At 42.1% G+C, this 26,034-nt stretch overlaps 2 protein-coding genes across 4 annotated transcripts in view; one reads left to right on the top strand and one right to left on the bottom strand.

Moving 5' to 3' along the window:
• The first annotated feature begins 358 nt into the window (after nt 1–358).
• Nucleotides 359–6,914, top strand: LOC102047255 (C-type lectin domain family 7 member A). The gene is made up of 5 exons (XM_027815096.2): nt 359–614; nt 2,180–2,278; nt 4,437–4,588; nt 5,539–5,657; nt 5,926–6,914. Exons 1-5 carry the CDS (start codon nt 524–526, stop codon nt 6,083–6,085), a joined length of 621 nt encoding a protein of 206 aa, XP_027670897.1. The 5' UTR covers nt 359–523; the 3' UTR covers nt 6,086–6,914.
• Nucleotides 6,915–15,378: 8,464 nt separating this feature from the next.
• The window catches only part of LOC102047600 (natural killer cells antigen CD94), a 30,394-nt gene continuing 19,738 nt past the window's right edge, over nt 15,379–26,034 (bottom strand). For 2 of the 3 annotated variants that reach the window (XR_008732424.1, XR_008732423.1), the window contains 8 exons: nt 25,785–25,897; nt 25,226–25,416; nt 20,158–20,303; nt 18,940–19,029; nt 17,709–17,807; nt 17,308–17,462; nt 16,646–16,758; nt 15,379–15,602 (listed from right to left, as the gene is read on the bottom strand). Coding sequence is in view for 1 of the 3 variants with exons in the window: in XM_027815019.2 (XP_027670820.1) it covers nt 25,296–25,416; nt 25,785–25,897 (234 nt within the window). In the remaining 2 variants the exon portion in view is untranslated. Of the gene's footprint in view, nt 15,603–16,645; nt 16,759–17,307; nt 17,463–17,708; nt 17,808–18,939; nt 19,030–20,157; nt 20,304–23,770; nt 25,417–25,784; nt 25,898–26,034 lie in introns of those variants that run through there. The other variant, XM_027815019.2, reaches the window with a different exon arrangement.

The raw sequence follows: 26,034 nt of genomic DNA, 5'->3' as shown, positions 1-26,034 counted from the left end.
TTGCCTCTAGTCCTCCTGTGCTGCCTAAGAGATCGAGGAGCCCTTCTGGCTGAATTTATTTAATATTAATCATTGTGTAATAAAGCCAGGAAACACCCCCCCCCCCGCTGCTGCAAAACTTCAAGGGATTGTTTAGACTTAATAAAAAAGTAATGTAATTTCCTCTTTGTCTCTCCCCTTCCTTCTTTGTATTTCCACAGAAAGGATGGGCTCCCAAATTGGGTAACTCTATGCATCTGTTCCAGGAACCGAGAACTGCGAGATTTCTGTGCCCCATTGCATTTTTGCACACACAGGAGATTTAAATACTATTCTGGGACTCTGCTGCATGTAAACAACCCCCAGTATCACTGTGTCATAAAATCCTTTAGTATGAGCCAAAAAAACCCTTCTGACTTCTGCGTGAATCACTCTGCTAGCTTCCAATGACACCGACCAGTCCTTTGATCCCAGCCAGGACCTTATCTCTGTTTCTCGCGTAGGACCAAGCAAACTTTTGAACCCTCCTGTAACCTTGCCAGAAATGACAAGTGGAGAAGTGACATATGCAGACCTGAGGTTTATAACACTGGAAAAATCCCAGGACCAGGAGCTCCAGACTGCCAGAGCAAAAGGTAGTGGTGGTGTTGGGGGGCAGCTCTCTCCAAGGCAAACTCTCACCTTGGAGAACATTTTTCATGTGGCACTCAGAGGAGGGTGTCGCCTGCCAAGAAGCATCTGGCTTCTGGGAGCCCTTTGGACTCAAATTTTCTAGGAAATTGGGGAAAGAAAGTAAAAAGAGACAGGAGCTTAAAAAGAATGGAAGGGTGGAAAATGTGGAAAACCTGTTCAGATTTGAGAGGAATCATGTAATTATGGTTGTGGGGTGCAGTTAAGTAAAAATAAACATGTTCCAGTTAGACATTAGGTGTTAGCTCCTGGAAGTTAGTGAAGTAATCTGCCTAAGGGACCTTGCAAAAGTCTTTCAGCTTTACTTATTCAAATGTGACTAACTGAATAAAGCAAATGCTAGGAAAAACCACATTTTCTCTTAAGGGAAGGAATAGATGGACAAATACCTTTCTGTACTTAAAAATCATAAATATTATGCTGCATAGCTTCACAGAGGAAGAGAGGAATGTGACTGATCCCAAATCCATGTTCCTTATGCTGTGCATTAGTGCTTTAGAACTGCTCTGTATAAAAGGTAGTAGCAAAGTAAAGACATGTTATGTTACAGCCCAACTAAATGCCTGGAGATTAATTTGATAAATTTGATAATAAATGATAATAAAGAGCTCTTTCTGAAGGAAAATTCCACTTACTGGCTAGGCAGTAATTATCTCATTCTCACTTGTTGAGGGGTCCTTGAGTTTTATACCTGGAGGCTGAAGGTGAACTCCCAGTATCTAGTAGGGTTCTTACTCACTGTTCGGTGAAAGGTTTAGGGAACAGAGAGAATAAAAGGCAAGAATACCACAGACTGGTATGCCAGTTATTTCTGTTGGTGATTTCAAATTAATATTAGTATTCCCACTGGAATTTTGTACAGGAGTCTAGTAAAAGAACACAAAATTTTTAAATTGGAAGTAATCCTTTCCTCTGTGATTTGGCACTGTAAATTCACACGGGTGTTTGCATTTGCCCACATTGCAAGAATGGGTATGTGCATTTCCAGATGTGAGACTGTTCCTGTGCAACTGCAGGTATGTGGTTTTATTCACATCTGTATGCCATAATTTCAGATTATTTTGCAGAGGCCTGAATTTCATTGCTGACTGTTTCTGAGGTTATTTTCTGAAAAGGTGAATCCTTTCCTGATTCGGCAGTTTAGACACTCAAAACACACCCCAATACCTGGATGCATATGAAAATTTCAGCCATGTTGTAAGCACAAATACTTCTTTGATGTTCTTTTCCCACATGCAAAATTCTGTGCTGTTCAGCTTTATTTTTTCAGTTTGTTTTCTTTTAAACATGGCTTGCTAGCTTCCCAGCCCCCAACTCCTAAGAAGGACTGGCCATGGCCAAACAACAGGAATATTTTCATAACGCGACACCACATACTGGTGTGAAGCTCAGCAATTCACTGAGCAGACTACCAGTCATGTTGTCATGTGCAGTGTAGGAGCTGCAGATACAAAGATGAAAGGCTCCTGTTCTTGCTGGTTTTTTTTTTTTTTCTTTTTGTCTATTTCAGATTCCCCCTTTCCATCTTCCTGTTGGCGACTGGCTACAGTAGTTCTTGGGGTCTTCTGCATAAGTTCAGTGGCAGCTGTAGGAGTCTTGGCTGCCAGGCGTAAGTATGGTCACAGAAGGGGTGTTTGGAGTTCAGTGTGGACAGCTAGATGTCTAGGAAATTAATTAAGGGGGAGGGAGGGTTAGCCTGAGGGATTTAATGATGAAAAAAGTATCCCTTGCTGGCAGAGTTTACCCTCTCAAGGGATCTCCCAGTCTTTGAAATTGGGATGTATTACATCTTGCTCCTAGATGTGCACAGACTGTATGTAGGTCAGGTATATTCAGTCATGGGGAGGTACATGTGTCCTTGGTAAGTTTATTCAGGCTGCATTGAGCAGTTTAGCTTTAATATTAATGCAACAATTTCATTCTTGTTTTGCTGTGATTCAAATCATCCTGGTCCGCCACCTTGTGCGTGAAAGGGATGAAAACTTCACCCTGCAAAAGGCAATTATGGGAAGCCTCAACCAGCAGCTGGAGCTCCTCCAGGCTCAGAATTTGAACTTGACAGAGACTGTAAAGCAACTTACCACCTCCAGAGGTACACAGTGGTGGGAAGATGGTGGTTCCATCACATTATGGTAGCCACAGATTTTTATTTTTTCTGTCAACCATACTGGAAGAAAAAAAATCAAAATCTCTAAAATTGCCCTGAATTATTTCATTTCAAACCAAGTTTCAACCGAGTCAGCCAAAAGGCTGCATTTCCATTTTGATTATTTTTTAAGTAAACTTATCTTTCTGAAGTAAGTTTATTGAATTTTTGTAATGGACCTGATTTATGCCCTAAAACAAATATTTTCATTCAGAAAATACCATGATGATGACCCTTTTCTAAAAAAACACACCCATTTTTCTAATAGGTAAATTAATTGTTGCTACCATTCCTTCTTTCACAGTCAGTTTCAGGGAATTCTAGTAAAAAAAAAAATTGACAGAAAATTTCTGCTGGCTTTAATTGTCTGAAATGCTTTGACTCCTCAAGACAGCTTCGTTCTGTTATGGAGTAGTGGATGCAGCAGTGTAAATACTGCTGCTCTCTACCAAATGGGATTGTAATCACTGGCTTCAACAGTTCACGGACTATATCCTGAGGGTATTCTTTTTTTCAGTGCAAAACAGTGGTGCGAAAATTTCATGATGGGTGAGCTGAATACACTACATTATCATATAGCAGAGGAAAGAGAATCATAATAAATTAACATCTTGTGAGAGAGTGGCAACGTTATAATCTATATAAATGTCTGCATTTGAATTTAGCACAAACCAGAAGCTACTTCTAAGAGCCAAGTGCACTGTGCTGTGCTATCTGTTGCCATCCGGCATCAAGTTCTGGAATTCCCAACTGGCACTGGTTTGTTACACTATGGTCCTGTGAGCTGCAGAGCAACAAACATGATTCACCCTATAGCTGGGACCCAGTCCCCAGAGATGTCCAAAATATTTTGTCTGACGGGTTTTTCTGCTGCTTGCAGTTATTTCAGTTTCTAACTAGAAACAGAGCTCCCCAAATGGTGCGAGAGTGAAAGAAAAATCCAGCATCTGAATTCTTTGTGGCTTCAGTATTACTCAGGGTCCCAACAGGTATCTAACAGAATAAGGTGTCAGAAAGAGTCAAAAGTGCAGCTGTCAGAAAGGTATTTTCTTTAACAGCAGTGGGCTCATTAACTTTCACTTCAGCTGGTCATCACTATCTGATGTTTGCACACTGAATCCATGGCAAGTATGAAATGCCGTCAGAAAAGTTGAAGTATAAATTGAATTGTAAAACATATAGCAGGGAAGAGCTGGCCCTGATATTAACAAGAAGTTAAAAGTAAGTTCACATGAATAGACATGTAGTCATATGACTGAAAGTCTAAGTTTCCTTTTACATCCACCTATATCCATGTCTCTGTGAACATGGCTCAACCTTCCAAAATTTCCTCTATTTGTGTTTTACTAGCACACTCCAGGTTTGCTGGTCAGATTGAAAAAGTCTTTATTATTTGTTTTTCTGATTTTCATGTTTCTAAAAACATTTTTCTAGTCTTCTGGCAACTGAGTTTATTAAGTCTCCGATGAAGACATGAATTTAGCTGCAGAATGAAGGCGGAATTGTTGCTCCTCTGTGATAGAGAGGCTGTGCACTGCTCTAGTGATCCTGCAGGGATCCACTAGACCACTCGAGACTGCTGAGGCTGCCAAACCTGATCAGGAGCTCTTTTGTTTTCAAGGACATAAATGTATTCCTTGTCCTGAGAACTGGCTACAGCACGGGGAGAACTGCTACCACTTTTCAAAGGAATGGAAAACTTGGCAAGAAAGCAAGACTCGGTGCTCTGCTCTGGATTCCAGACTTCTCAAGATAGAGAGTAAGGAAGAGCTGGTAAAGATTATTTTTTTCTCTCTTTCTAATTATATACTCTGCTTTTTACTGTGGCCTGAACAGCCACTCCCATCCTTCCACTGGTGCAGTATGCTATGGCATGCGCGTGCTGGACTGAGCGGCAAAACGTGTCCATGCCCCTTTGGAGCCCCTCTACCTGAGCTGTGGCTGCACCCTCCCTGGTGCATCTCTACTGTCTTCAGTGAACTTAACTGAGACACACCAGCTTGGGTCTGCATCTAGATCCTCATCCCACCTCAGGGCAAAGAAATCTGAGCTAGTACTGGCTGCAAAGTCTTTTGTTGCCTTGCTGGAGCAAACTATTTAGCAAATATCAGAAGCCTGGCCTTCAGCTTCCTGCTGTCCACAGCTAGAAAGCTCATCAGCCTGGCTTGCTCCCTGAACTCTTCTCCCACGTGAGAAGAGGATCCATATCTTTTTCTGACTTGTAAGTTGTAGATGAAGCAGCAGATAAAGCACAGCTAGGGGAGCTCTTCACTGTGAAGGAATTTCTACCCAGACTCTTAATGGCAACGGGATTATGTCTTGAGCTCTGTTGTTTTACTGTATTTTGAATTTCCTGTGTACAATGATAGCAGACAATGCAAAGGCCTTTTCATGCCGGACTTCTGCAACCAGGGTGTTGGAAGGAAGTAGTTATCCTGTACCCATTGCCCAGCTAATGTGAAGGCTTCAGTTATCTCAACTTCCTCTTCAGTTGAGAGCTGCTGAAAGCTACTGAAAGCTCTCAGCAGGTTCTTTTTCCTTAATTCCAAAACAACACAGACTGCCAGGAGTAAGAGGCACTGCCCAGATTCACTTGAGAAACAAAGCCTGTTATGCAGGGTGTGAGCAGCTGGTTTTCATGTGCCTCTCTCCTTCTCCAAATCATAGGCCATTATGACTGAAGCAGGGATGTGATTCACGGCTTTGCATTTATTTCCATACAGGACTTCACAATGCGATCAGCAGAGCTTTACGGTTCTGACTCTTTCTGGATTGGGCTGTCGCGCAATGGAGCTGAGGGGCCCTGGCTGTGGGAGGATGGATCAGCTTTCTCCCCTGATCTGTGAGTCACTGCGCAGATAGGAACAGACCACATCCAGGCGCATTTGTTATTAGCCAGAGCAGCAATCTTTACTCGCCACTCAGTAACCGCCTGTCCCCCCACCTGCTTGCCAGCAGATTACCCATCACTCACTCACCAACCTGGGCAAGCCCCCGTCAGAGAGCTTATATGCTGTTGTGGGTCAAATGGGTAGCAGCAGCTGGGAATTACTGTATCAGCCTGTGACTTTTTCCATGGGATGATGAATATATCTGCTATTTTTTCACAGGTTTCAGATCCGAGCCAGCTCAAGTCCTTTCCTGGATTGCGTGTGGCTTCAACGTACAAACATAGACAATGCAGGATGTGGCGAGTACAAATTTTACATTTGTGAGAAAGTGGTGGATCCTGCGGTGGTCGAGCAAGCGAGCTACTCAAGGAAGCACTAGCGTGCAGAGCTCTGCGGAGCCCCGTCCTGGGATATGCTGTTGTGGGGGTGAGTTCTGCCCCGTGGTCTGCGACAGGGAAAATGATTCTGAGCTCAGGTTAATGTAACATCAGGCATAATCTAAGCTTAACTTGCCCTCTGGCAATGCACATCAGCCAGATTCCTTCTTGGACTTTTTTTTAAAACAACTTCATTCCCTCTTTCTTCTTTCAGCCCTTGTATTCTTGTGAAACTGTTTCTATCCACTTCTCAAAAATTCCTTTCTAAATGAAACAAAAATAAGTATATGATTTCAGAACTCTATTTTAAAGATTCATACCTATCTCCCAGAAACAGGAATTAATGACTGTTTGTAAAAGCAACACATCATGTTTTCAAAAATATATCCACTGGTTATTCACGGATGTGAGCTCCCAATTTGCAATAAATTTCCAAATATTTGATTTAATTTCACTCCCCACCTGTGATAACTAGAAAGTGCAACAGAATCATCCTGAATCAGAAGATAAATAAAAATATTTCTAGTTCTCCTGGTCAGAGAAAAGAGCTTTCAAATTGGATTGCATGCCTTTTGGGCTTATAACCCAGAAGGCGAAGACACAACACATTTTTATTGAGGGAAGTCAGCAATGTTTAATGCCCAGGACTTCCAGTCCTGCCACTAGTGGATTGTTCTGCAGCACTGGGCATTAGTGGGGAAAATGCATTCCTCTAAGACATCTGTCCTGATAATTATCCGTGTCACACTTGATCCAATTCTTTGATTTCTCAAATCCATTTTCCATTTTGTTGCTGAATTTCACAACTGGAATAAATATCGCTGCTACTGACCTTTCCTGTAGTGTGTCTTTTTAGTAAGTCACTGTGCACAGTCGGCTCAACAATCATCAAATACAAATTAATGACACAAAGCTTCTTGCTGCTTTGCTGCTGTTTAGGAGGCTGTTTGAAGAAAAGACTGCATCAGAGAGAGCATCTCTCTTCTATGGCACTAGCAAACAATAGAGGTGTTCCTTTGAAATTTCTCGGGAAGAGTCAAGTTTATAGTTGGGACTTCTGTTCCTGTGTATGTTTTGTACTAATTTCATCCATTCAATGAAAATTGAACTGTGAGTCAGGGAAGGTCGAGGTATTTAGGCAAGCCCCTAATTATATTTATTTCAGACATAAAGCTATGCATCAGAATTGTGCAGCAGCAACAGCCACGAAGTGTACTGCATCCCTCACTAAATGAGCATTTAGCAATACGCCAATTATCTTAATTATGGATATGAAGAAGTAATTTAGAGGAGCAGGGACAACAGAGAGTATCTTGCCACACAGCGCTCTCGTAGTCTGGAAATGCTACATTTTCTAAGTCTAAGCACAGGACCTCAGCAGCCATGGAGATTCTGCCTGGGATCCCAGCACTGGCTGGTCTATAGGGGATGCAGAAATGACGTGAATGATGGGAGGGGTAACCCATACAGGCTGTTGTTCTAACGTGCAGGGCATGTTGGGACACCCCATCTCATAACCCTAGATAATTCAAGAGGATCTTAAAGATCACACCACAAGGAAGCAGGAAAGTCCTCCCTGAGGGGGCTGGTATGAGGAGTCGTCGGTGAAGAGCTTAAGAAGTGAGTGAGACTGATGTGAGGGAACTGGTGTGATGGGCATGGGAACAGTGGACCAGTGAGGGGATGGCTGACTGAGGGGGGCTGGCTGAAAGAAAGTATTGCATGAGAAAAGCACTGTTATTATGGACTATTGCTGGGAGTGAAATGCTGCAGAAAATGAAGAAAGGAAACGTTGAGTGAAAGTCTGCTGTTCTGTACTGGGTTTGAGAGGAGAATTCTTTAGCCTGTCTTGTCTACCTGTCTGGGACATGAAGGTCCCTGTGCCTGGCTGCTGAATATTCACAAGCTTAGGAACTTATAAAACAAGTGGAAAGTTCCTTGTCCTCATTCCTGTCTGGATTTTTTCATTTTATACCACATCTTCATGCCTCAGTGACTTGTAATTATAATCACTACATGATGAGCCAAGTTGCACAGAATAGAAGAGCATGGCATCCAGTAATTGCCCTGAGATGTGCAGTGTACAACCTATTACTGTGTGTGTTTGGGTAATACCGAACCCTGAATTTGCTTAATATGCAGCATAAATTGTTTCTTGTATTTTGGCTTAAACCAGGAGAGAAAAATTTAGTTATATGTAAAATTGCAAGACAATAATTATTTTAACAGATATCTTTTGTTATATGAGGTTCAAATGTTCAGAAACTTAGAACAATTCAGAACAAAGCAATTTCATGCACGTATCTTCTGCACATTACACTTTCCCTTAGCCACCTACGCACATTGGTTAATCACTCTGTGCATTCTTCATGCAATTCTTCTTAACTCCCTTTGAAATAGCCTGTTCAGAAATCTTTCTCAGATTTCCCAGGGTCCATTAAACGAGCTGGCTCGCAGGAGGCTGTGCTGCTGAGTAAAGTAAGCAAAGAGTTCGAGAAACAGGCTTTCCACTGAGCTTCACAAGTCATGCTAACCATTGCATTTTGCACAGCTACCTGGAAAGTTTGGACCTTTGAAATTAGTGCAACTTCAATGTTAATTTGTCTTAAGGGTGATGTCATCTCTGCTATCATTTGGCTGCAGAAGGCATTTAAAACTGAGAATATTCAAAAGGCAGCATGCAATCATATTCTCTAATTGAATGAACTGAGTCATTTCAAGTCATACAATGCTCATAGGCAAATCTTTAGAATTTCCTGCACACTGAAAAAGGCAGAGTGAATTTTTTTGTTTTATAGCCACCACTAGATTAGTAATTAGTTGCTGTCTGTTCTTGCCATAAGGTTTTCATAGCCCAAAAGTTCTCTGTTCCTGATGTTAGGTTGTTCACAGTAATAAAAAAATCTCGAGTTTATAATTAGCCTTTTCAGTTCAATACAACATCCATTAAAATCAGAGTATAATCAGCGTTGTACCCATGCCACATTGTTACACAACAAACCTTCAGCTCACAGACCGCTCTCAGTGCTTCTTGGCAAACAACTTCCCTACTGCTCCCAACGTGCATATTTGGCTCAATAGATCTACCAAACTCATGAATGTTTTTCTTCGTAGTGCCTGTGTGTTTCTAAAGACAAACTGTTCTGCTCAGTTTTCTTATATTGCTTTCATGGAGTCACAGAATCACAGAATGGTTGGGGTTGGAAGGGACCTCTGGAGATCATCTAGTCTAACCCCCTGCTAAAGCAGGTTCACCTAGAGCAGGTTGTACAGGGTCACACCTAGGTGGGGTTTGAACATCTCCAGAGAAGGAGACTCCATAGTGTCTCTGGGCAGCTGTAGAGGAATTATAGAGGAATGAAGGCAGTTAATTAACATTGATAATATACAGCTGTGGGCTGGCTTCAGGGGCGGTGGGTTGGCTGGTGTGGATAATGTGCAGCTGTGGCTGGTTCCTGCTAAGTAGTTAAATGGCTCTGAGAGGTGAGGAAGAGGAGCACTGGGTGAAGAGAAACCTGGAAGAAGCAGCAGGAAGAGAGAGTGTACACACACTCTGAATGCAGGAGAGGCCCTAGGAGAAGAAGGGGGCCTGGATGAGGAGAGGCTGGCTGGAAGAGAAGCACTGGATGAAGAGAGAATCTGGATGCAGTAGAGGCGAGAAGCAGGGTGGACTGGCCTGAAGAGGATGAAGAAACAGCACGGGCAGTAGATGAACTTTTGAAACCTTGTGGGGGATTGGTGGCTGTGCTGGGGCAAGGTGCAGGAACTACTTATTGAAGTTAACCTGGTATGGGATGGTAAAACCTCTGTTGTAGGTGGGTAGGTTTGATAGTGCTGTAACAGAAGCCTGTTACAGTGCTCTGCTACCCTCAAAAGTAAAGAAGTTTTTCCTCATATTCAGATGGAACTGCTCATGATGTCATTTGTGACTGTTATCCTGTCACTGGGCACTACTGAAAAGAGCCTGGGCCCATCCTCTTGACGCTCTTAAGATGTTTGTAGACATTGATAAGATCCCCTCTTCATCTTCTCCAGGCTGAACAGGCCCAGCTCTCTCAGCCTTTCCTCCCAAGGGAGATGTTCCAGTCCCCCAAGTCAGCTTTGTAGCCCTCCGCTGGACCCTCTCCAGTAGTTCCCTGTCTCTCTCTAACTGGGGAGCCCAGTGCTGGACACAGCACTCCAGATGCAGCCTCACGGGGGCAGGATCACCTGCCCTGACCTGCTGGCCACGTTTCTCCTAACACCCCCCAGGATCCCATTGTCCTCCCTTCTGATAACCTTCTCCACATTCTTTGAGATGACCTCCAGGATGAGCTGTTCCATCACCTTTCCAGGGATGGAGGTGAGGCTGACTGGTCATAGTTTCCTGGATCCTCCTCTTGCCCTTTTTGAAGACTGGAGTAATACCAGCTTTCCTCCAGTTTTCAGGCACCTCTCCTGTCCTCCATGACCTTTCAAAGATGATGGAGAGTGGCCTGACAATAACATCTGCCAGCTCCCACAGCATTTGGGAGTGCATCCCAGGGATTTGTGGGTTTCAGTTGCTTCATATTGACATATAGCTGCACAATTAGCTAATTCGTCAGCAAAGCTCAAAGATGCAACCTTGAATGGAGTGTCACAGCTTTGCTTCTTAGTGAGTTTTTTTTCTCTGCATAGTTGTGCTCTTTACCTTTGGTTGCAGACAGTAAACCACCTGTGCCATGAAAACTTAAACAAATCCAAGTGGGGAAAAATGTTCTTGCAGCAAGATCCCAATACTCATAATTAGCAGAGAAAATAGATGTGTGTCTGATTTCATGTGGAGAAAGAAGCTGCTGCCTTTAAACCACAGGTCTTGCAAAATATACTGTCATTTTTCAAGTTGCACAGCCACATGATATATGGAAAATGTTGCTAAATCACCTCTGCTAAGGACTGCTGAGAGAAAAAGGAAGCAAGGAGAGAAGCACAATGATTTACTGGAAATGTCACTGTAAATGCAGCTGCATATTGGATGCTTTGAGTGAAATATTTAAGTTTTCTGAGGTTTTCAGTTTTGTTTAAAATGAGTGTTCATGTCCTAGACCTAAAATCAAAGTCAAAGCCATGAGAGATGGTCAAGAGAGTTTTTTTCTGTGCACTTGGAATTCTGCAGACAGTCAGGATTTTGGGAACTTACATTTAAACCTATACATTCAAGTTTGTTTAGTCTAATCTTTTGCCCTCTCTCCAATCTTTGATTCTTTTCCCACCACCATCTCATGCCTAACCCTCTTGGGTAAAAGAAAAAGGGAGCATTGCTCACCCTCCAGTTCTCTGGCTAGAGTCATGTGGGGATTTCTTCTTTTGCTAAATTAAGATTCCCATCCTGCAAATTTATCAAAAAGAAACTTGTGATTTTACATTTGAAAACTAAAATGCAGAGCTTGTCTAAATGCTTCAAGAGAAGCCCATTTCTATTTCAGAAATTCAGATTCAGTAGTTTGCAATCACATATATATGCCTGCTATCCTGAAAACTTAACTACCTTCCCTGCTCCTTACCATTCTGGAGGCCCCCCAGGAAACTAAGCAGGAAGAAATACTCACTCTTCCTGTAGAAAGGTTGCCCTTTTGTTCTGATTTGAAAAATAATTGTTCAGAGTTGCGAAATATTCTTTGGCAGAGAAAGACCTCATAAGTCTGATTAAGCCATCAGCAGCAAAGCCAGTATTTCCTCCCTATTCAGTGTTTCCTGCATTTTATTCCTCTCTCATTCTTTAGTTTTATTGGACTTTTTTTTCAGAAGAACATAGCTGTTGACAGTAGGCACCTGAAACAGACTCAACTGACATATGGAATTGGAGCACTCAGTTGGAACACACTTAATGCACAGGTGGCCTTTGTAGGTAAAACATTTCCAGGATATGGACAGTCAAATGAGCATGGTGAAGTCATATTTGCTGTTATTTATAATGTCGAATTAAGTTGAAGGCTTGTCATAGTACAAGTTGTGATGCATATATTTAATAAGAACTATGTAGCTGGAAAGAGTATTTGGTAGGGGGAAATAAATCATTAACATTAACTTGCCCATGTTATTATGGCCAAAGTCTTATGTGCTTAAATAAATCTGCATTTAGAAGCATAATACTACAACCCAAGGGAAGGGAGCAGTTTCTTCTGCTGTATAAGTAAGACTATCACAAATATCACACACTTATAGACCAAGATGTGTCATTGTTGAATGTGATGGAGCCAGCTGAATCCCTGTGCAAAATGTATATAGAAATATGCATCAGATTTCTAGTAGACACAATGTAGTGTCACATAAAATACATCATGATAACCTTTTCCAATTTTCCACTAAATTCAATTTTCCAACATGAAGTAAAGATCTCAGAGTTACTTTCAAACTTGGAACAATAACAAGGGGATTTTTGTAATCAGCGTTCCTATTAAAAAATGGCAAGCACTGTTAAATTGAGCATCTTATTTGAGCATGGCCACACTGGTATCCCACAGAGATTTTATTCACTAGTGTCTAAAATCTGAGTTCTTGAAAAGACACAATCACTGAATGGTTGAGGTTGGAAAGGACCTCATATCAGAGAGCTAGAACAGCTCTCCCATGAGGAAAAGCTGAGAGAGTTGTGGCTGTTCAGCCTGAAGAAGAGAAGACTCTGGGGAGACCTTATTGCAGCCTTTCCATATATGAAGGGAACTTATGAGAAAGGCACAGAGAGATTGTTATTGAGGCCTGTAGTGACAGGGCAAGAGGTGAAGGTTTTAAACTAAAAAAAGGGTAGATTTATATTAGACAAAAGAAAGAATTTTTGTATGAAGGGGGTGATGAGGCACTGCCACAGGTTGCCCAGAGAAGCTGTGGATGCCCCCTCCTTGGAACTGTTCGAGGTCAGGTTGGATGGGACTTTGAGCAACTTGGTTGAATGAAATTTGTCCCTTCCCAGGACAGGAGGGTTAGGCTAGATGGTCTTTAAAGATGCCTTCCTACCTAACCATTCTGTGAATCTGTGACCTCTGGAGGTCATCTGCTCCATCCCCCCTGCTCAAGCACTGCCACCTAGAATCAGTTGTCTGGGGCTATGTCCAGAACACTTTTTGAATATCTCCGTGGAAGGGGACTCCACAGCCTTTCTGGGCAACCAATGCCAGTGTTTGGTCACCCGCACAGTAAGAAAGTCTTTCCTGATATTCAGAGGGAACCTCTTGTGTTTCATTTTGTGCCCGTTGCCTCTGGCCCTGTCACTAGGCACCAGTGTAAGGAGCCTAGTTCCATCCTCTTTGTACCCTCCCTTTAGGTATTTATATACATTAAGAAGTTCCCTTCCAAACCTTCTCTTCTCCAGGCTAAACCATCCCAGTTCTCTCAGTCTTTCTTCATAGGAGAGCTGCTTCAGTCCCTTCATCATTTTCGTGACCCTTCATTGGACCCTCTCCAGTATGTTCATGTCTCTGTTGTACTGAGGAGCCCAGCACTGCACCCAGCACTCCAGGTGTGACCTCACCAGTGCTGAGCAGAGGAGAAGGATCACCTCCCTCGGCCTCCTGGCGACACTCCTCCTAATGCAGCCCAGGATACCGTAAGTGTTCTTTGCCACAAGGGCATACTGTTGGTTCTTGGTTACTTTGGAGTCCACCAGAACCCCAGGTCCTTCTCTGCAAAGCTGCTTTCCAGCTTCTCAGCCTTCAGCATGTACCAGTGCATGGGGTTGTTCCTCTCCAGTTGCAGGACTCTGCACTTCTGCTTACTGAACTTAATGAGGCTCCTGTCAGCCATTTCTTCAGCCTGCTGAGGTCCCTCTGGATGGCAGCACAATCCTCTGGTGTATCAGCCACTCCTCCCAGCTTTGTGTCATTAGAAAACTCCCTGATTATCCAGATCAATAATGAAGATGTTGAACCAGATCAGATCCAGTGTTGACCCCTGGGGTTCACTGCTAGTGACTGGCCTCCAGCTGTAGAGTTTATGCCACTGATCACCACCCTCTGGGCTCATCTGCTTAGCCAGTGTTCAATCCACCCTACTGTCTGCTCATCCAGCCTGAACATCAACAGCTTCTTTATGAAGATCTTATGGGAGAAAGTGTTGAAAGCCTTACTGGTGTCTAGTCAGATAATATTCACTGTTCTTTCCCCATCTACCAAGCCAATCATATCATCATAAAAGGTTGTCAGGTTGGTCAAATACGACTTCCCCTTCATGAATCCATGCTGGCTACTCTCAGTCACCTTCTCTTCCGTCATGTGCCTTGAAATGGTTTCCAGAATTAGTTGCTCCACCAGCTTCCTAGGGATTGAGGTGAGGCTGACCAGCCTATAGTTCCCTGGGTCCCCCTTCCTGCCCTTACTGAAGATAAGAGTGACACTTGCTTTCCTCCAGGTCCTCAGACACTTCTCCCAGTTGCCATGATGATGATCAATCAGGCAGTATTGACAGTTGTCGTGCAATGACATCTGCCAGCTCCCTCAGCACTTGTGGGTGCATCCCGTCAGGGCCCATGGACTTACGCATGTCCAGCTTGCTTAAACATTCCCTGACCTGATCCTCTTCCACCAAGGGTACATTTTCCTTGCTCTAGACTTTTCTCTGGTCTCAGGGACTTGGGATTCCTGAAGGCTGCTTTTGCCATCAAAGACTGAGGCAAAGAAGGCATTCAGTACCTCAGCCTGTTCCAGGTCCTGTGTCACCAGCTCCCCTACCTCATTCAGCAGTGAGTCCACATTTTCCCTAGTCTTCCTTTTGTCACCCACGTACTTGTAGAAGCTCTCCTTTTTGCCTTTGTCACCCCATCACCAGGTTAAATTCCTTTTGGTCTTTGACTTTCTTTGTCAAAGAATTTCTTTTTCAAATTTCTTTGGTCTTTGACTTTCCTAACTTCATCCCTGCATGCTCGGTGTCTCTGTGTTCCTTCCAGTTACCTGGCCCTGCTTCTACCCTCTGAATGCATCCTATTTATGCCTGAGTTTTGCCAACATCAGCTTGTTCGTCCATGTATGCTTCCTGACATTCCTGCCTGACTCCCTGCTCATTGAGACAGACCGCTCTTGAGCTTGAAGGAGGCAATCCTTCAATATTAACCAACTTTTTTGGGCCCCTTTTCCCTCCAGGGCCTTATCTTACGGGACTCTTCTGAGCCTTTCTTTGAAGAGGCCAAAGTCTGCTCTTATGAAGAAGAGCTGTGATCTTGCTTTTTGCTTGCCTCCCTTCCCTCGGGATCCTGAACAAGATACACCAGATACAGTTATTTAGATTTAGAAAATAATTAATTCCAAATGAAAAATAATAAATAATACCATAAATGTGTGGTTTCCAATGTATTTGTATTAAACATTATATTACACCCCTTCTCTGAAAAATCTAAACATCAAAATCTTCGTACTCTTCCAGTTCTTTTTCTGTTGAGAATCTTTTCAGATCAGCTGAACTGCTGCCTTCTCACAGATCCAGGGATTTTTCTCATAACAATTTTCGCTGTAAACTCTTGACTTACGATAAAGCACATATGCACAGTTTTGCTTGGTGGACAAATGAATCCTAGAAAAAAACCCACATCATCTTGTTAAAAGCTCTCATGTACCAATTTTAAAGAAAGGCATAAAGCATAATGTATGATTTGGACAATCACACATTATTGCAGATGTTGCTTAATCATTTTAAGGTTCATAAAGGTTTATACAAAATATTGAAGAACATAACAGCTCTTTCAATTCAAGACCGAAGGATCATTCTCCACCTGCCTTCAGCTCAAAGATGTAAAAAAGAAAGCCTACGTATGGAGCATCATGAAAGCAGAAAATAGCACTAGTTCCTCAACTGTGGTTATGTCACTCCAACCATTGCTTTGTGTAGTGGTAATTTGGGTCTGGAAACTGAAAGGCAGTGGTTGGTCTGCCTGCACAGAAACCAAATCATTCTGCTCGATGTCTAGTAGCTGTGGGAAGTGTAAGAATTTGCACCTGTTTCCAAGGAGGCATTGGAGAACTTTCACTTCACAGAGAACAGTATGGGAATCTGAGTTTCCCCCCACACGGTTACTAAAGGTGAAATACACCAAGTAAGCTGATGAGATTTTACAGAAAAAATAAACAAGTTCTCTTCAGCTAATGTTGACTACTTTTGTGTAACAAAGGTTTCAAGATGTTGCTGGAAAAGGGAAGTGAATTTGGATAATTGTGGCTGAGTAGGGAGGAAGGCACAGGCAGACTTTGCAGGAGGTAGGATGTCTTGAAGGAAGTGTGGGTTGCTTCTTATAGAGTAGTGGCATGTTTCATAAAATGAGTAGGTTTAAATAATAAAAGCAGTCACCGGTTGCACTGATTTGTGGACTCCTTCTCCTGCTCACACTTCCAGTTTTCTGAGACTCTTTCTCTGTTTCAGGGACTGTCATGGTTTAACCCCAGCCAGCAACTAAGCACCACACAGCCACTCACTCACTCCACCCTCCAGTGGGATGGGGGGAGACAATCAGAAGGGTAAAGGTGAGAAAACTCATGGGTTGAGATAAAGACTTCAGTGCACAGGGAGGACATTGTACAAGAGATTAAAACCCACCAACTATTTAAGTTCAGAAAACTTACCAGTCATTTCTCTTTGTAAAAAGTTTTGTATCATCTACCCAAGACCAGCCATCAACTCCGTATGATAATCCAATCCAGTAAGATTGTTTTTGTGATATTTGAGATATGCTGATCTATAAAAAAATGCAAAACCTTTATCACCAAGGAGCTTGTGGGTATTTTTCTTTTTGCAGTACCTGAACAACTACAGTAGAGAGAGGGGGTGATCAAGAAAGAACCAAAGAATGTAATTTCACAATGATTCTCTAAACTCCTCATCAGGCCCTCGTAACAGTTTCCAAGAGACAACATCTCTGTTCGGCATGCAGTCAGAAATATTTTGTGTCTGGCATCTCTACTAAATTTAAGACCAGGGGAACAATTCTTAGAGCCCTCTCTCTCAGAGTATTCAAAGACAGTTCCTGAATGAAAGACTCACTGTTAACAACTTTCACAGGATTCATGACACTCATGTTCACTCCTTGGCTGAATAATATCCTGTGTTGCTAGCTACTTCATCATCACACACTTGTGGCTAGATGTTCCGCAGTCTGCATTGCCTCAGACCTTGGAGACAGGACCCCAAGGTCTGTATGTAACATCAAGACGTACTTGCTGACTGGTGGGGAATTTGAAATAGTTGATACCAATGCAAAGAAATACCAGTATGATTGGAACCATACCAACTTGCTTTTGCTTTTCAGTGTAAGAAGGGTGGCATTCTGGGAGAAGCAAAATTCTTCACTTTCCGGCCACGTGGCCTTTTTTTCTGAAAAGTAGAAACAGGTGTCGCCTCCAACCCACTTCCAGTTTACAGGGCAGAGTGAACATGTGGGTCCTAGAACAAAAAGAAACCATCAGTCCCTGATAAACAGCCGAAGGGAGAGTGAAGTCAACACCCATAGGCCTAGAAAGTCAAAGTTTCCAGCTGAAATGTATATGGTCCTTTATAGGTCATATCTACACTCATTCTTTTAAAAAAACACTAATTATTTAATCTGATATAGCATATAGAAGCCTTGCTTAATCTGGTATAAGGCCTAACACATAGATTTCAGGCTGTGTGAGCAGTAGTTCTACTTACTATTGCTGTTACTGTTTGCATCACCCATTAAACACAATCTCTCCTTTAGTCCTTGTGAGTTTTCATTACATCCTGCAGGTGCCTTAGAACCTCTGAGACCTGGAATTTATGGAGATATAGAGATATGAGACAAAAAAGCTGTGATGATGCTACTGCACGATACATGCTTCATCATATATTGCAATTAAATTTTTGCAGTAGTGTGCTCACATGCAACTCTGATGCTAGTGTCACATATTGGGAGGAGATTAGCAGATGAGAAAATGATGCATAAAGAGATTTCCAAATTTTAAATGCAGTTTAATTACAGTGCCATTGCAGGCCACTTGGTAACCTAATAAAGACTAAAATAATGCAAAAAAATATGCTTAGGAAGTAATCATGTTGATCTTAAAGGTAGTTTTATAAACCTTTGAAAAAAACTAGAATTCTAAACATACTTCAGATTGAAAAAACCTTTTATTCTTAAAGGCTGGTAAAACTTCTCTGAAGAAAGAGGGGAGGATTTTTTTATGTCTCCTCCTCAACGGTATTTAGATACCAGCTTTTGGTAGCAATGGCTCCGAATGACTATGTCTAGGCTCTGTGATAGAAAAGGTAGGTACAGTCATGTCACACATGATAAAAGCTAATACAAAGATGAGAGTTTTCAGTTCTCTTGCACATCCCAGGTAAACTGGGATGAGTGAGTGAAAGAGACAGAAAAAATGGGATTTCCCTGTGAATCTGAGTACTAGAAGTGTGTCCATTTGTAACATACTAGTATGAACTAATATAAGACAGTCATATAAAAACATGAAAAGTTTATCAAAGGAATGAGACAAGAACTGTTATGCCAGTAGAGACTTGAACAACAGAAGAGGAGAAGGGAAACAACAAACTGATTTATGAAAGTCAACATTAAACTTTTAGCATTGAATTTGAATTAGAAAATAAGCAAGTATTAGATGGATAAGGATCCATTCCTTCCACTCTTTCCAAAATATATCATCTTCACTTCTATATCCTTGCTCTGGGCACAGGTCCAGAAAAAAAACCTGTGTCCCTCAAAGCCTTACGTTCATCAAGCTGCAGGTTGATTCATTGCAGGTGATTAGGAGAAGAAAGGACAGTATATGTGGGGAGGATGAGCTATGACTGTCCTTGTAGCAGTCAGTCTGCCACTTTTCTTCATTGCAGTTATTCCCAAGGTGTTAATATGAATAAAGGAACACTGTAATTCAGCACTTACCTAGGACTATTATTCCTACGGTGAGGGCCAGGCACAGTGTGAACAAAATGATGATAGCTGGCCACCTTACAGCAAAGGGAGGAGAGTGCCCTGGGAGAAAACAACAATTTATCAGAGGGCAGGGACCCTGTTCAGCAGCACTCCCAACCCTCCATCCCTCCATAAAGAACCATCTGGTGACTCTTGAAAGAGTTTCTCTTCCAGGCTGTATTATATTTTAAGGAGCAACCCAAAGGCCAGTTGAGAAGAAGATGTGGTGCCTCGGTTAAAGAGGTCTGTTTGAAAGGAGATACTGGACACGGTTTAAACAGAACAGATGGGGTATTCCTTGCCTTTGACAGATGATGAAACTATGAAACATTGTAGTGATCCTTTGACTTAGAAGTAGGTGATGCTCCTGTTCTCTTTTGGCAGTACTGTATTACTCTGCTTTGTCAGAACAGACTAAGGAACTGTTTGCACACCATCTTACACTTTGCACAAACCCTTCCCACTCTCAGGGTACGCAGTGTTCAGGCTGTGTGCCAGCTGTAGGCTGAAACCCAGCTCAGGAAAATTACGAGTCCAAAATATCCAATGAGGTTTCCCTGGATTCAAAAGTTCCTGAGAGTTACCACCACCGAACGGTCATGGCAATGCAGTTACGATGGACCTTTCAGATGAAGGAATACTTATCTCAAGACTGGATGCCCTCTTGAAGTACATGGTTTAGCCTAACTGGAGCTATGGGACCTGAAGAAGGGAAATGACATGACCTGTGCATTCAGGATTGGTGCTGCCTCATCCCTTCTGGCCTTAAAGGCTATGAATCTTAAGCATTTCCTGAAAAACTGAGGTCCAGAAGGCAAAATGTGGTTTTTTCCTATTAGAATCTGATTGTCCTGTCTCTATAGCCTTTCCCTATAACAATATATAAGCAATAAATAAAACTAACTACATCAAAGCTGATTCCTGCATTCCAGAGTTTGATCCTGAAGCCATCTGTCTTTTCATACAGAAATTTAGGGCAAGTAATGGCAGTAGTTCCACTCTATGCATTTTCACATTCATGCATACTGTTTTTTGTCAAACAAAATGATACAAACAGTGCATTAAACATGTAACATTGAACCTATAAGTACATATTTTTCTTATTTACTGAGCTGGACAAGAGAGACTGTTCCTATTGTCATTGTCTACCATAGTACAGAAAGTTCAAAGAACAAGTGTCAGTCATACCTTGGTTGATGTTCAGGGATGTGTAGTGTCTGGCTGGATGCTGTGTCAGGTGATTTAATTTAGAGTATCCATCCTCTTCATCTGTATTTGTATGCATTATCTGAGAACTCATTCGTGGTTCAGTAACAGTCCTCTTAAAAGACAGACTAAATGATTTATGAAGGAGGAGCAAAACAAAACAAGAAAGGGCAGAGAAAGGGAGGGGATAGGAGAATGAATCACACTTTAAAGCCATAAGGCAAGATATTCCTATTCAAGTGTTATGTGTGACTCCTCCTTTTCCTCTCTCAGGGGAAGAACTCCTCCCTTCCCACCCATCACATCTCAGCCTGGGTCTGCATCCCCAGGTCTAGAGACATGTAGGGGTGATGTGAGTCCCAGTAAATCTGTGGCCTGGTAGTTCCCCTCTTTTCCATTTAGTGTTCCCATGTCTGTCATCTCCTTTGAACTTTCCACATTTTAAAACAGGACAAACACTTTTGGTTCATCTCAGAGGCAGAATAACCTCAGCTCTGTGCCTTTTTCATTATTCAGTGCTAAGAGCTAAAAATCTAGATGTCTGTATTCAGTTGAGAGCAAAGTTTGCTGCTGAAGCTATTTAGTCACACAGAGGAGGTAGTAAGTACTACCCACAGTCTGATGTCATCTTCTCAGAGGCAGAATTGGGAAATCAGTGTGAGGAAAAAGACACAGACAGGATTTAACAAATAAAAGAAGTGAGCCCTTGTGGCAAAGGCTAACCACATACTGGACTGACCTAGCAAGAGTGTAGCAAACAGGGAGAAGGAGGCGATGATTCTCTTCTTTCCATCACTTGTGAGTGTGCACCTGGACTACTATGTCCAGCTTTGGGATCCCCGGTAAAAAGAAAAACAAAAAAATCCCTTGTAAAACATGTCAATACTAAAACTGGTCAAGGGGAGAGCCACCAAGATACTTAGGAGCTGGAGCACTTTATTCACAGGGACAGACTGACAACTAGATTTGTTCTGCCTGGAGAAGGGAAAGTTAAGGAGAGTCCAGTTGCAGTCTCTTACTGCATAAAGAGCCTATGGAGAGATGGACCCAGATGTTTAGAGGTATACAGTGAAAGGACAAGAAGTAATGCTCATAAGTTGCAGGTAGGGTGGTCAAATATTTGAAGAGGTGCCCAGAGATGGTGTGTCATCTCCATCCTTGGAGATTTTCTGAACTTGACTGGACAGGGACTGGGCTTATCTGATCTAGCTTTGAAATCAGACCTGCTGAGCAGGAATTTGGACCAGATGGACTTCAGAGATCCCTTCCAAATTAAATCTTTCCGTGGCTCCATGATCTATGAGTATGAAGGGAAGACTCATCAGATTTTTTAGGGGAGAATGCCCAAGGGAAGGATAGTAGGCTGACAGAAACAGCATCATCTGTTCCCCTTTCTTGTAACTTGGAGAGAAAAATTTAGAAAGTGAGAAACAGACTGGATGCTACTTTCTTTAGTAACTCAAATTCTCTGCACCACCCAGCTACAGTAGGACCCCATTTTTCTTTTTGCAAAGCTTGACTCACAGCTTGCTGACCCTTCTGCACAGTGCTGTGTGCTCTTCCCTTTTTCCTCTGGAAGTTCCCCTACCAGGAGAACATTAGATATATTAAAAGAATGATGTCAAGAGAGAAGTTTCTGAAAGGTTTGCACCTCCCTTGATGCCTCTGATGTTTCAATTGAGTAGAGGTATATTTAACATAAAACAAATAAAAAACCTGACCAAGTGAAGGCAGTGACAGAGTGAAGGACTGTGCTCCAGGGACAAAGTTATACCACTTGAAAAATCCTGTTAAACACAGAAGATACTGTGGAAAAGACCAGGCAGGCTTAGAGCAACGTGAATCTGTAGGGTGATGTGTAAATGGAAACCTGTAATTGGAGATGCATGAGCCAGAGCTGAGACCTGTGTCAAGGAGTCCAGGCATCTCCAAGAAAAGATGCATGGCAGAACCATGGTACCTTAAGTCTTAAGACTTATGTCTTAAGTGCTTTTGTTTGAAAGGAACCTCTGGAAGTTGTGTGGTTCAACCTCCTGTTCAAAGCTGAGGCAGCTTTGAACTCTGATAAAGTTGCTCAAGGACTTGTGCAGTCAAGTTCGCACAGTCTCCAAGGGCAGAGATCTCCCAGACTCTCTGGATACCTGTTCCTGGTTTTGGCCACTCCCACTGTGAATAATGTTCTCCTTGTGTCTAACCAGGATTCCCCTTACTACAGTTTCTGTTAGTTGCCTCTAGTAGGGCTCTAATCAGCCCTGGCAGAGCACAAGTATGAGTATGGTGACAAGATAGAGGGCTCCAAAGGAGCACCTGCTGATAGTCCCATGTCTACCATTGTAGCTGTTGTCCTGGGCACCTTCTTGTCATCTTTTAGTCACCTTTTACTGATTTAAAAGCATATCAGTGAAAGATGTTATAATGGTTAAATGTTTTAAGATTCTGATTTGAAATAGATGGATCAGAGAAGGAAGATCCAGGGACATATAAGCATCAAATTCTTTAGCGAATTGGCTGACCTTCACAGAGAAGGGGTATTTTTCTTTGTTGCTTTCTACAGACAGTGCCTGTGAACACAGATTGTCACCATATTATTTAGCATCTTGCTGACAGTGTGTTTCAGCCTGCGAGCACTGGCATCTAGTGGCAAGTCTGCACCCCTTCCAGGGCAGCAGTGTGCTCATAACAAGGAGATGGAGGCCATTGGGAATGAGAAAGGATGCCCTTGGTGCAAGGCCTGGAACAGAGAGTGTAGTGGGGGACGTGAAGAGGCACTGTGTAAGCCAGGGTGTTTGGTTCAACTCTTTTATTTCTGAACCTGCCTTCCGGACATCCATGAATTCTGCTTTTTCCTATCCAGCAGCTGACGTTTAGGGTCCTCCCCTTTCACTGCCTTGGTTATCTCGTTGTAGATGGGCAAATGTGAAGCTGTTGTGCTCCTTGCACTTCAGAACGGCACTGCAGGGCTCATTCCCCCAGTGCATCCCTTTATTCACTTCGTCCCTATCTTCTCCACTGTCCACGTCCTGTTTGAAAGGATGTCAAAGCCAACAACTTCCCTTTAGTTCCCAAACCTTTCAGATTTATGATGTCTCAGGATCTACCAAGGGCTTTGCTCTCACACTTAGCATACCATACTGGGTTTTGTTTTCCATACAAAATGTGCTTCAAATGAACTGCTTCTCTGAATTCCCGGTGCCGCGGAAGGATTGTGGACCTCCCCTATCCTGACAGGTAGTCAGCCTCTCTGAGTAGCTTATGTTTTGGGCTCCATACATGCATAGTGAGAACTTTGACAGCCTCTGAGACAGAAAGCAGACTGGATGAAATAATGGATTTGCTTGAATTTAAAATACTAAATGCTATAAATTCTTCCCTCTGAAATATGCCACTGGTAACAGGAGAAAAGCCCTTTCCAGCATGCTGGACCCAAGATTTGGGCTGAGACCAAATGGAGTTTACTATATGAAGACACAGAAATAGTTTATAAAGATCATCCAGCCATAGTAATGAAAGAAATGTACCCTGCAAGTTATCACCATTGACCTGACCTTTCTGCACTAATAGTGAATGCTCCCCAAAAAGTCACACCAAGCAGTCAGCAGGAAACCAAGAGGCTAGCATTTATTTTCGTAATACAGCCAGCAAAGGCATATAGCAGATTGCTAGAAAAAAATCAAGTTTTAGTTTATGGGAAGAAAAAAGGAAAAACATGACAGCTTAGATACCTGCTGTGAATTATTTTTTTCAAGTTTCATGAAAGACATGAAACGTTGTACCTTACTTGCATTCTACTTTGTACTTCCTACTGCAATAGTAGGGAATTCTGGATAGTTCAGCTGGTAATTGTGCCCATGAATTATGACTTGGCTCTACTGAGTATAGTAAATGTATTCAGTTCACAAACATATTTTGGCACATTAGGAAGATGGGCTCATTTTTTTGCCAAGCAACTGCTTCAGTCTTTGAGAATATTTTCCAAGGAAATATTGAATATTAAAGACATCTTATTATTTTTTAATTTATTTAAGGGAAGTCTCCAAATAATAAGGCATGTACACATAGATGCAAGTGTATATATATATATATATATATATACACACACACAAGGAATACAAGCATATGTAATACAAAACAGATGCTGACGTACAAAACTTTAAAGAACTCACACAATGAAACTGCACCCAGAAAAGTGGAAGTATCCTTTTCTTTCAAGAAATATGACAAGTTCTTTAATAACGGGCGATGCATAGTGTGTACGTTGGGTTCCAGGGATCCCAAACAGTATGGATATAATACAAGAGCTCACGTAAGATCTATGGCAATGGATTCTGCATCAGCTTGAGAAGTGATTGTATGTAGCTCTGAATGGAGCACATAATTATTATCCTCACTGCTATTTGCACAGCAATTATTGTTATGATAGCACTGAAGTTATTCAGGTAATGTTATAATCCAGTCATGACATTTAACTCTACTTTTCACAGAGATTGCTTCCAGGGATTCCCTGTAGCCTTCTCACAAATGGCCCTTGGTTTCTATAAATATTAATGCATATATGAAAATAATTTTATGGATAAATACAGCCTTGTTTTCTTTCTGTACCCCTGGACCTCAAACAGAGGAACAGTTGGAAGAACAGTTTTAGGGAAGAAGGCAAACCTAGGCAAACTGCTCTAGAAAAGGATTATGGGTGGATGATAGTTACTGTGTACAGTAAGTAATCCAGTGAGTAAAATCATCAAGGATGTAGTTAGGCTGGTTTATAACTGGCAGGTGTTAGTGTAACATGCTGACTGAAGCTTAAGAAATATAGAGATTTGTGAGAATGTGTGGTTGTCAGCCTAGAAAGTCACACAAGGATCATTTCTTGGCAGTAGCTAATTCTTTCAAGTTGCTTCCTAGGCTGCTAGTTTTTAGCTTTGTAGGTTTTTGTTTTTTTTTTTAATTTCTGTCATTTGTGAGCCTGGGCGGGAAAATGCAGACAATGACCTGTCCATTTGAATCACTTATTCTGAGAAACCTGCATGATAAACAAACAAAGAAACAAAAATACTTAGAACTTGCAGTTCCTAAAGTTGTTGTCTCACAATGGCAGATCCCACATCCCTTTGTGCAATGTTTCTTCAGTTGATAGGGACAGCCACTCTCTCACAGATCCAGAATTGCTTTGTTAGGCAGGAGTGGCTGGCGTAAATAATCCGTCCATATAAGGAGGCGCAGAAGCTGTTGTCATAGATCACAACCCTAGGAAATTAAAAGATATGACTTAATGATGACCTGGTGACATCCTGTGATCTATATTTGGATGATATAATCGTAGTGTAATCATAGTGATTTGCCACTGGGATGTAGAGCTATTTCCCCGTCGGAGCTATTTTATTTGTGCAAGATGGTGCTTTTGGGTCTGGTGCATGTGATCAAGCTGTACTTTGCCACCCATCGTTCCTTATACAGGACATGAATTTGGAGCTCCATAGCAGATACTACAGTCTCCATGTTCCTTCGTCATTGCACATGTGACAAACATGGGAAAGGAAGAAGAAACACAAGTCTCATACAATTTACTGGGGCCCATCGGATAGAACCGTGCTGGTCCTGTTATGAAGGCTTACCAACTCGTCACTTCTTTTGAAAAAACTGTTCCATCCTCCCAGTACCAGCCGTTACTTTCAGATATGTATGATAATCCAACCCAGTAAAACTGTGAGTCCTGTGGCAGAGAAACCTGTAGGCATAAGAAAATCATCACAACAATATTTCAAAAGTAAGACCTAAGTTCCTGTATCTTCCAGCTGTGAATTTTCTGCAACCAAACGAGATAACTCTTACTCAATAGAAGAGTAACCTGTTGTCCATGCTGTT

This window comes from Falco cherrug, chromosome 5 (genome assembly GCF_023634085.1).
Source record: "Falco cherrug isolate bFalChe1 chromosome 5, bFalChe1.pri, whole genome shotgun sequence".
In the NCBI taxonomy this organism is placed as follows: Eukaryota; Metazoa; Chordata; class Aves; order Falconiformes; family Falconidae; genus Falco; species Falco cherrug.
Note: the sequence above shows the minus strand (reverse complement) of the source record. Positions and strands in the feature narration are given on the sequence as shown.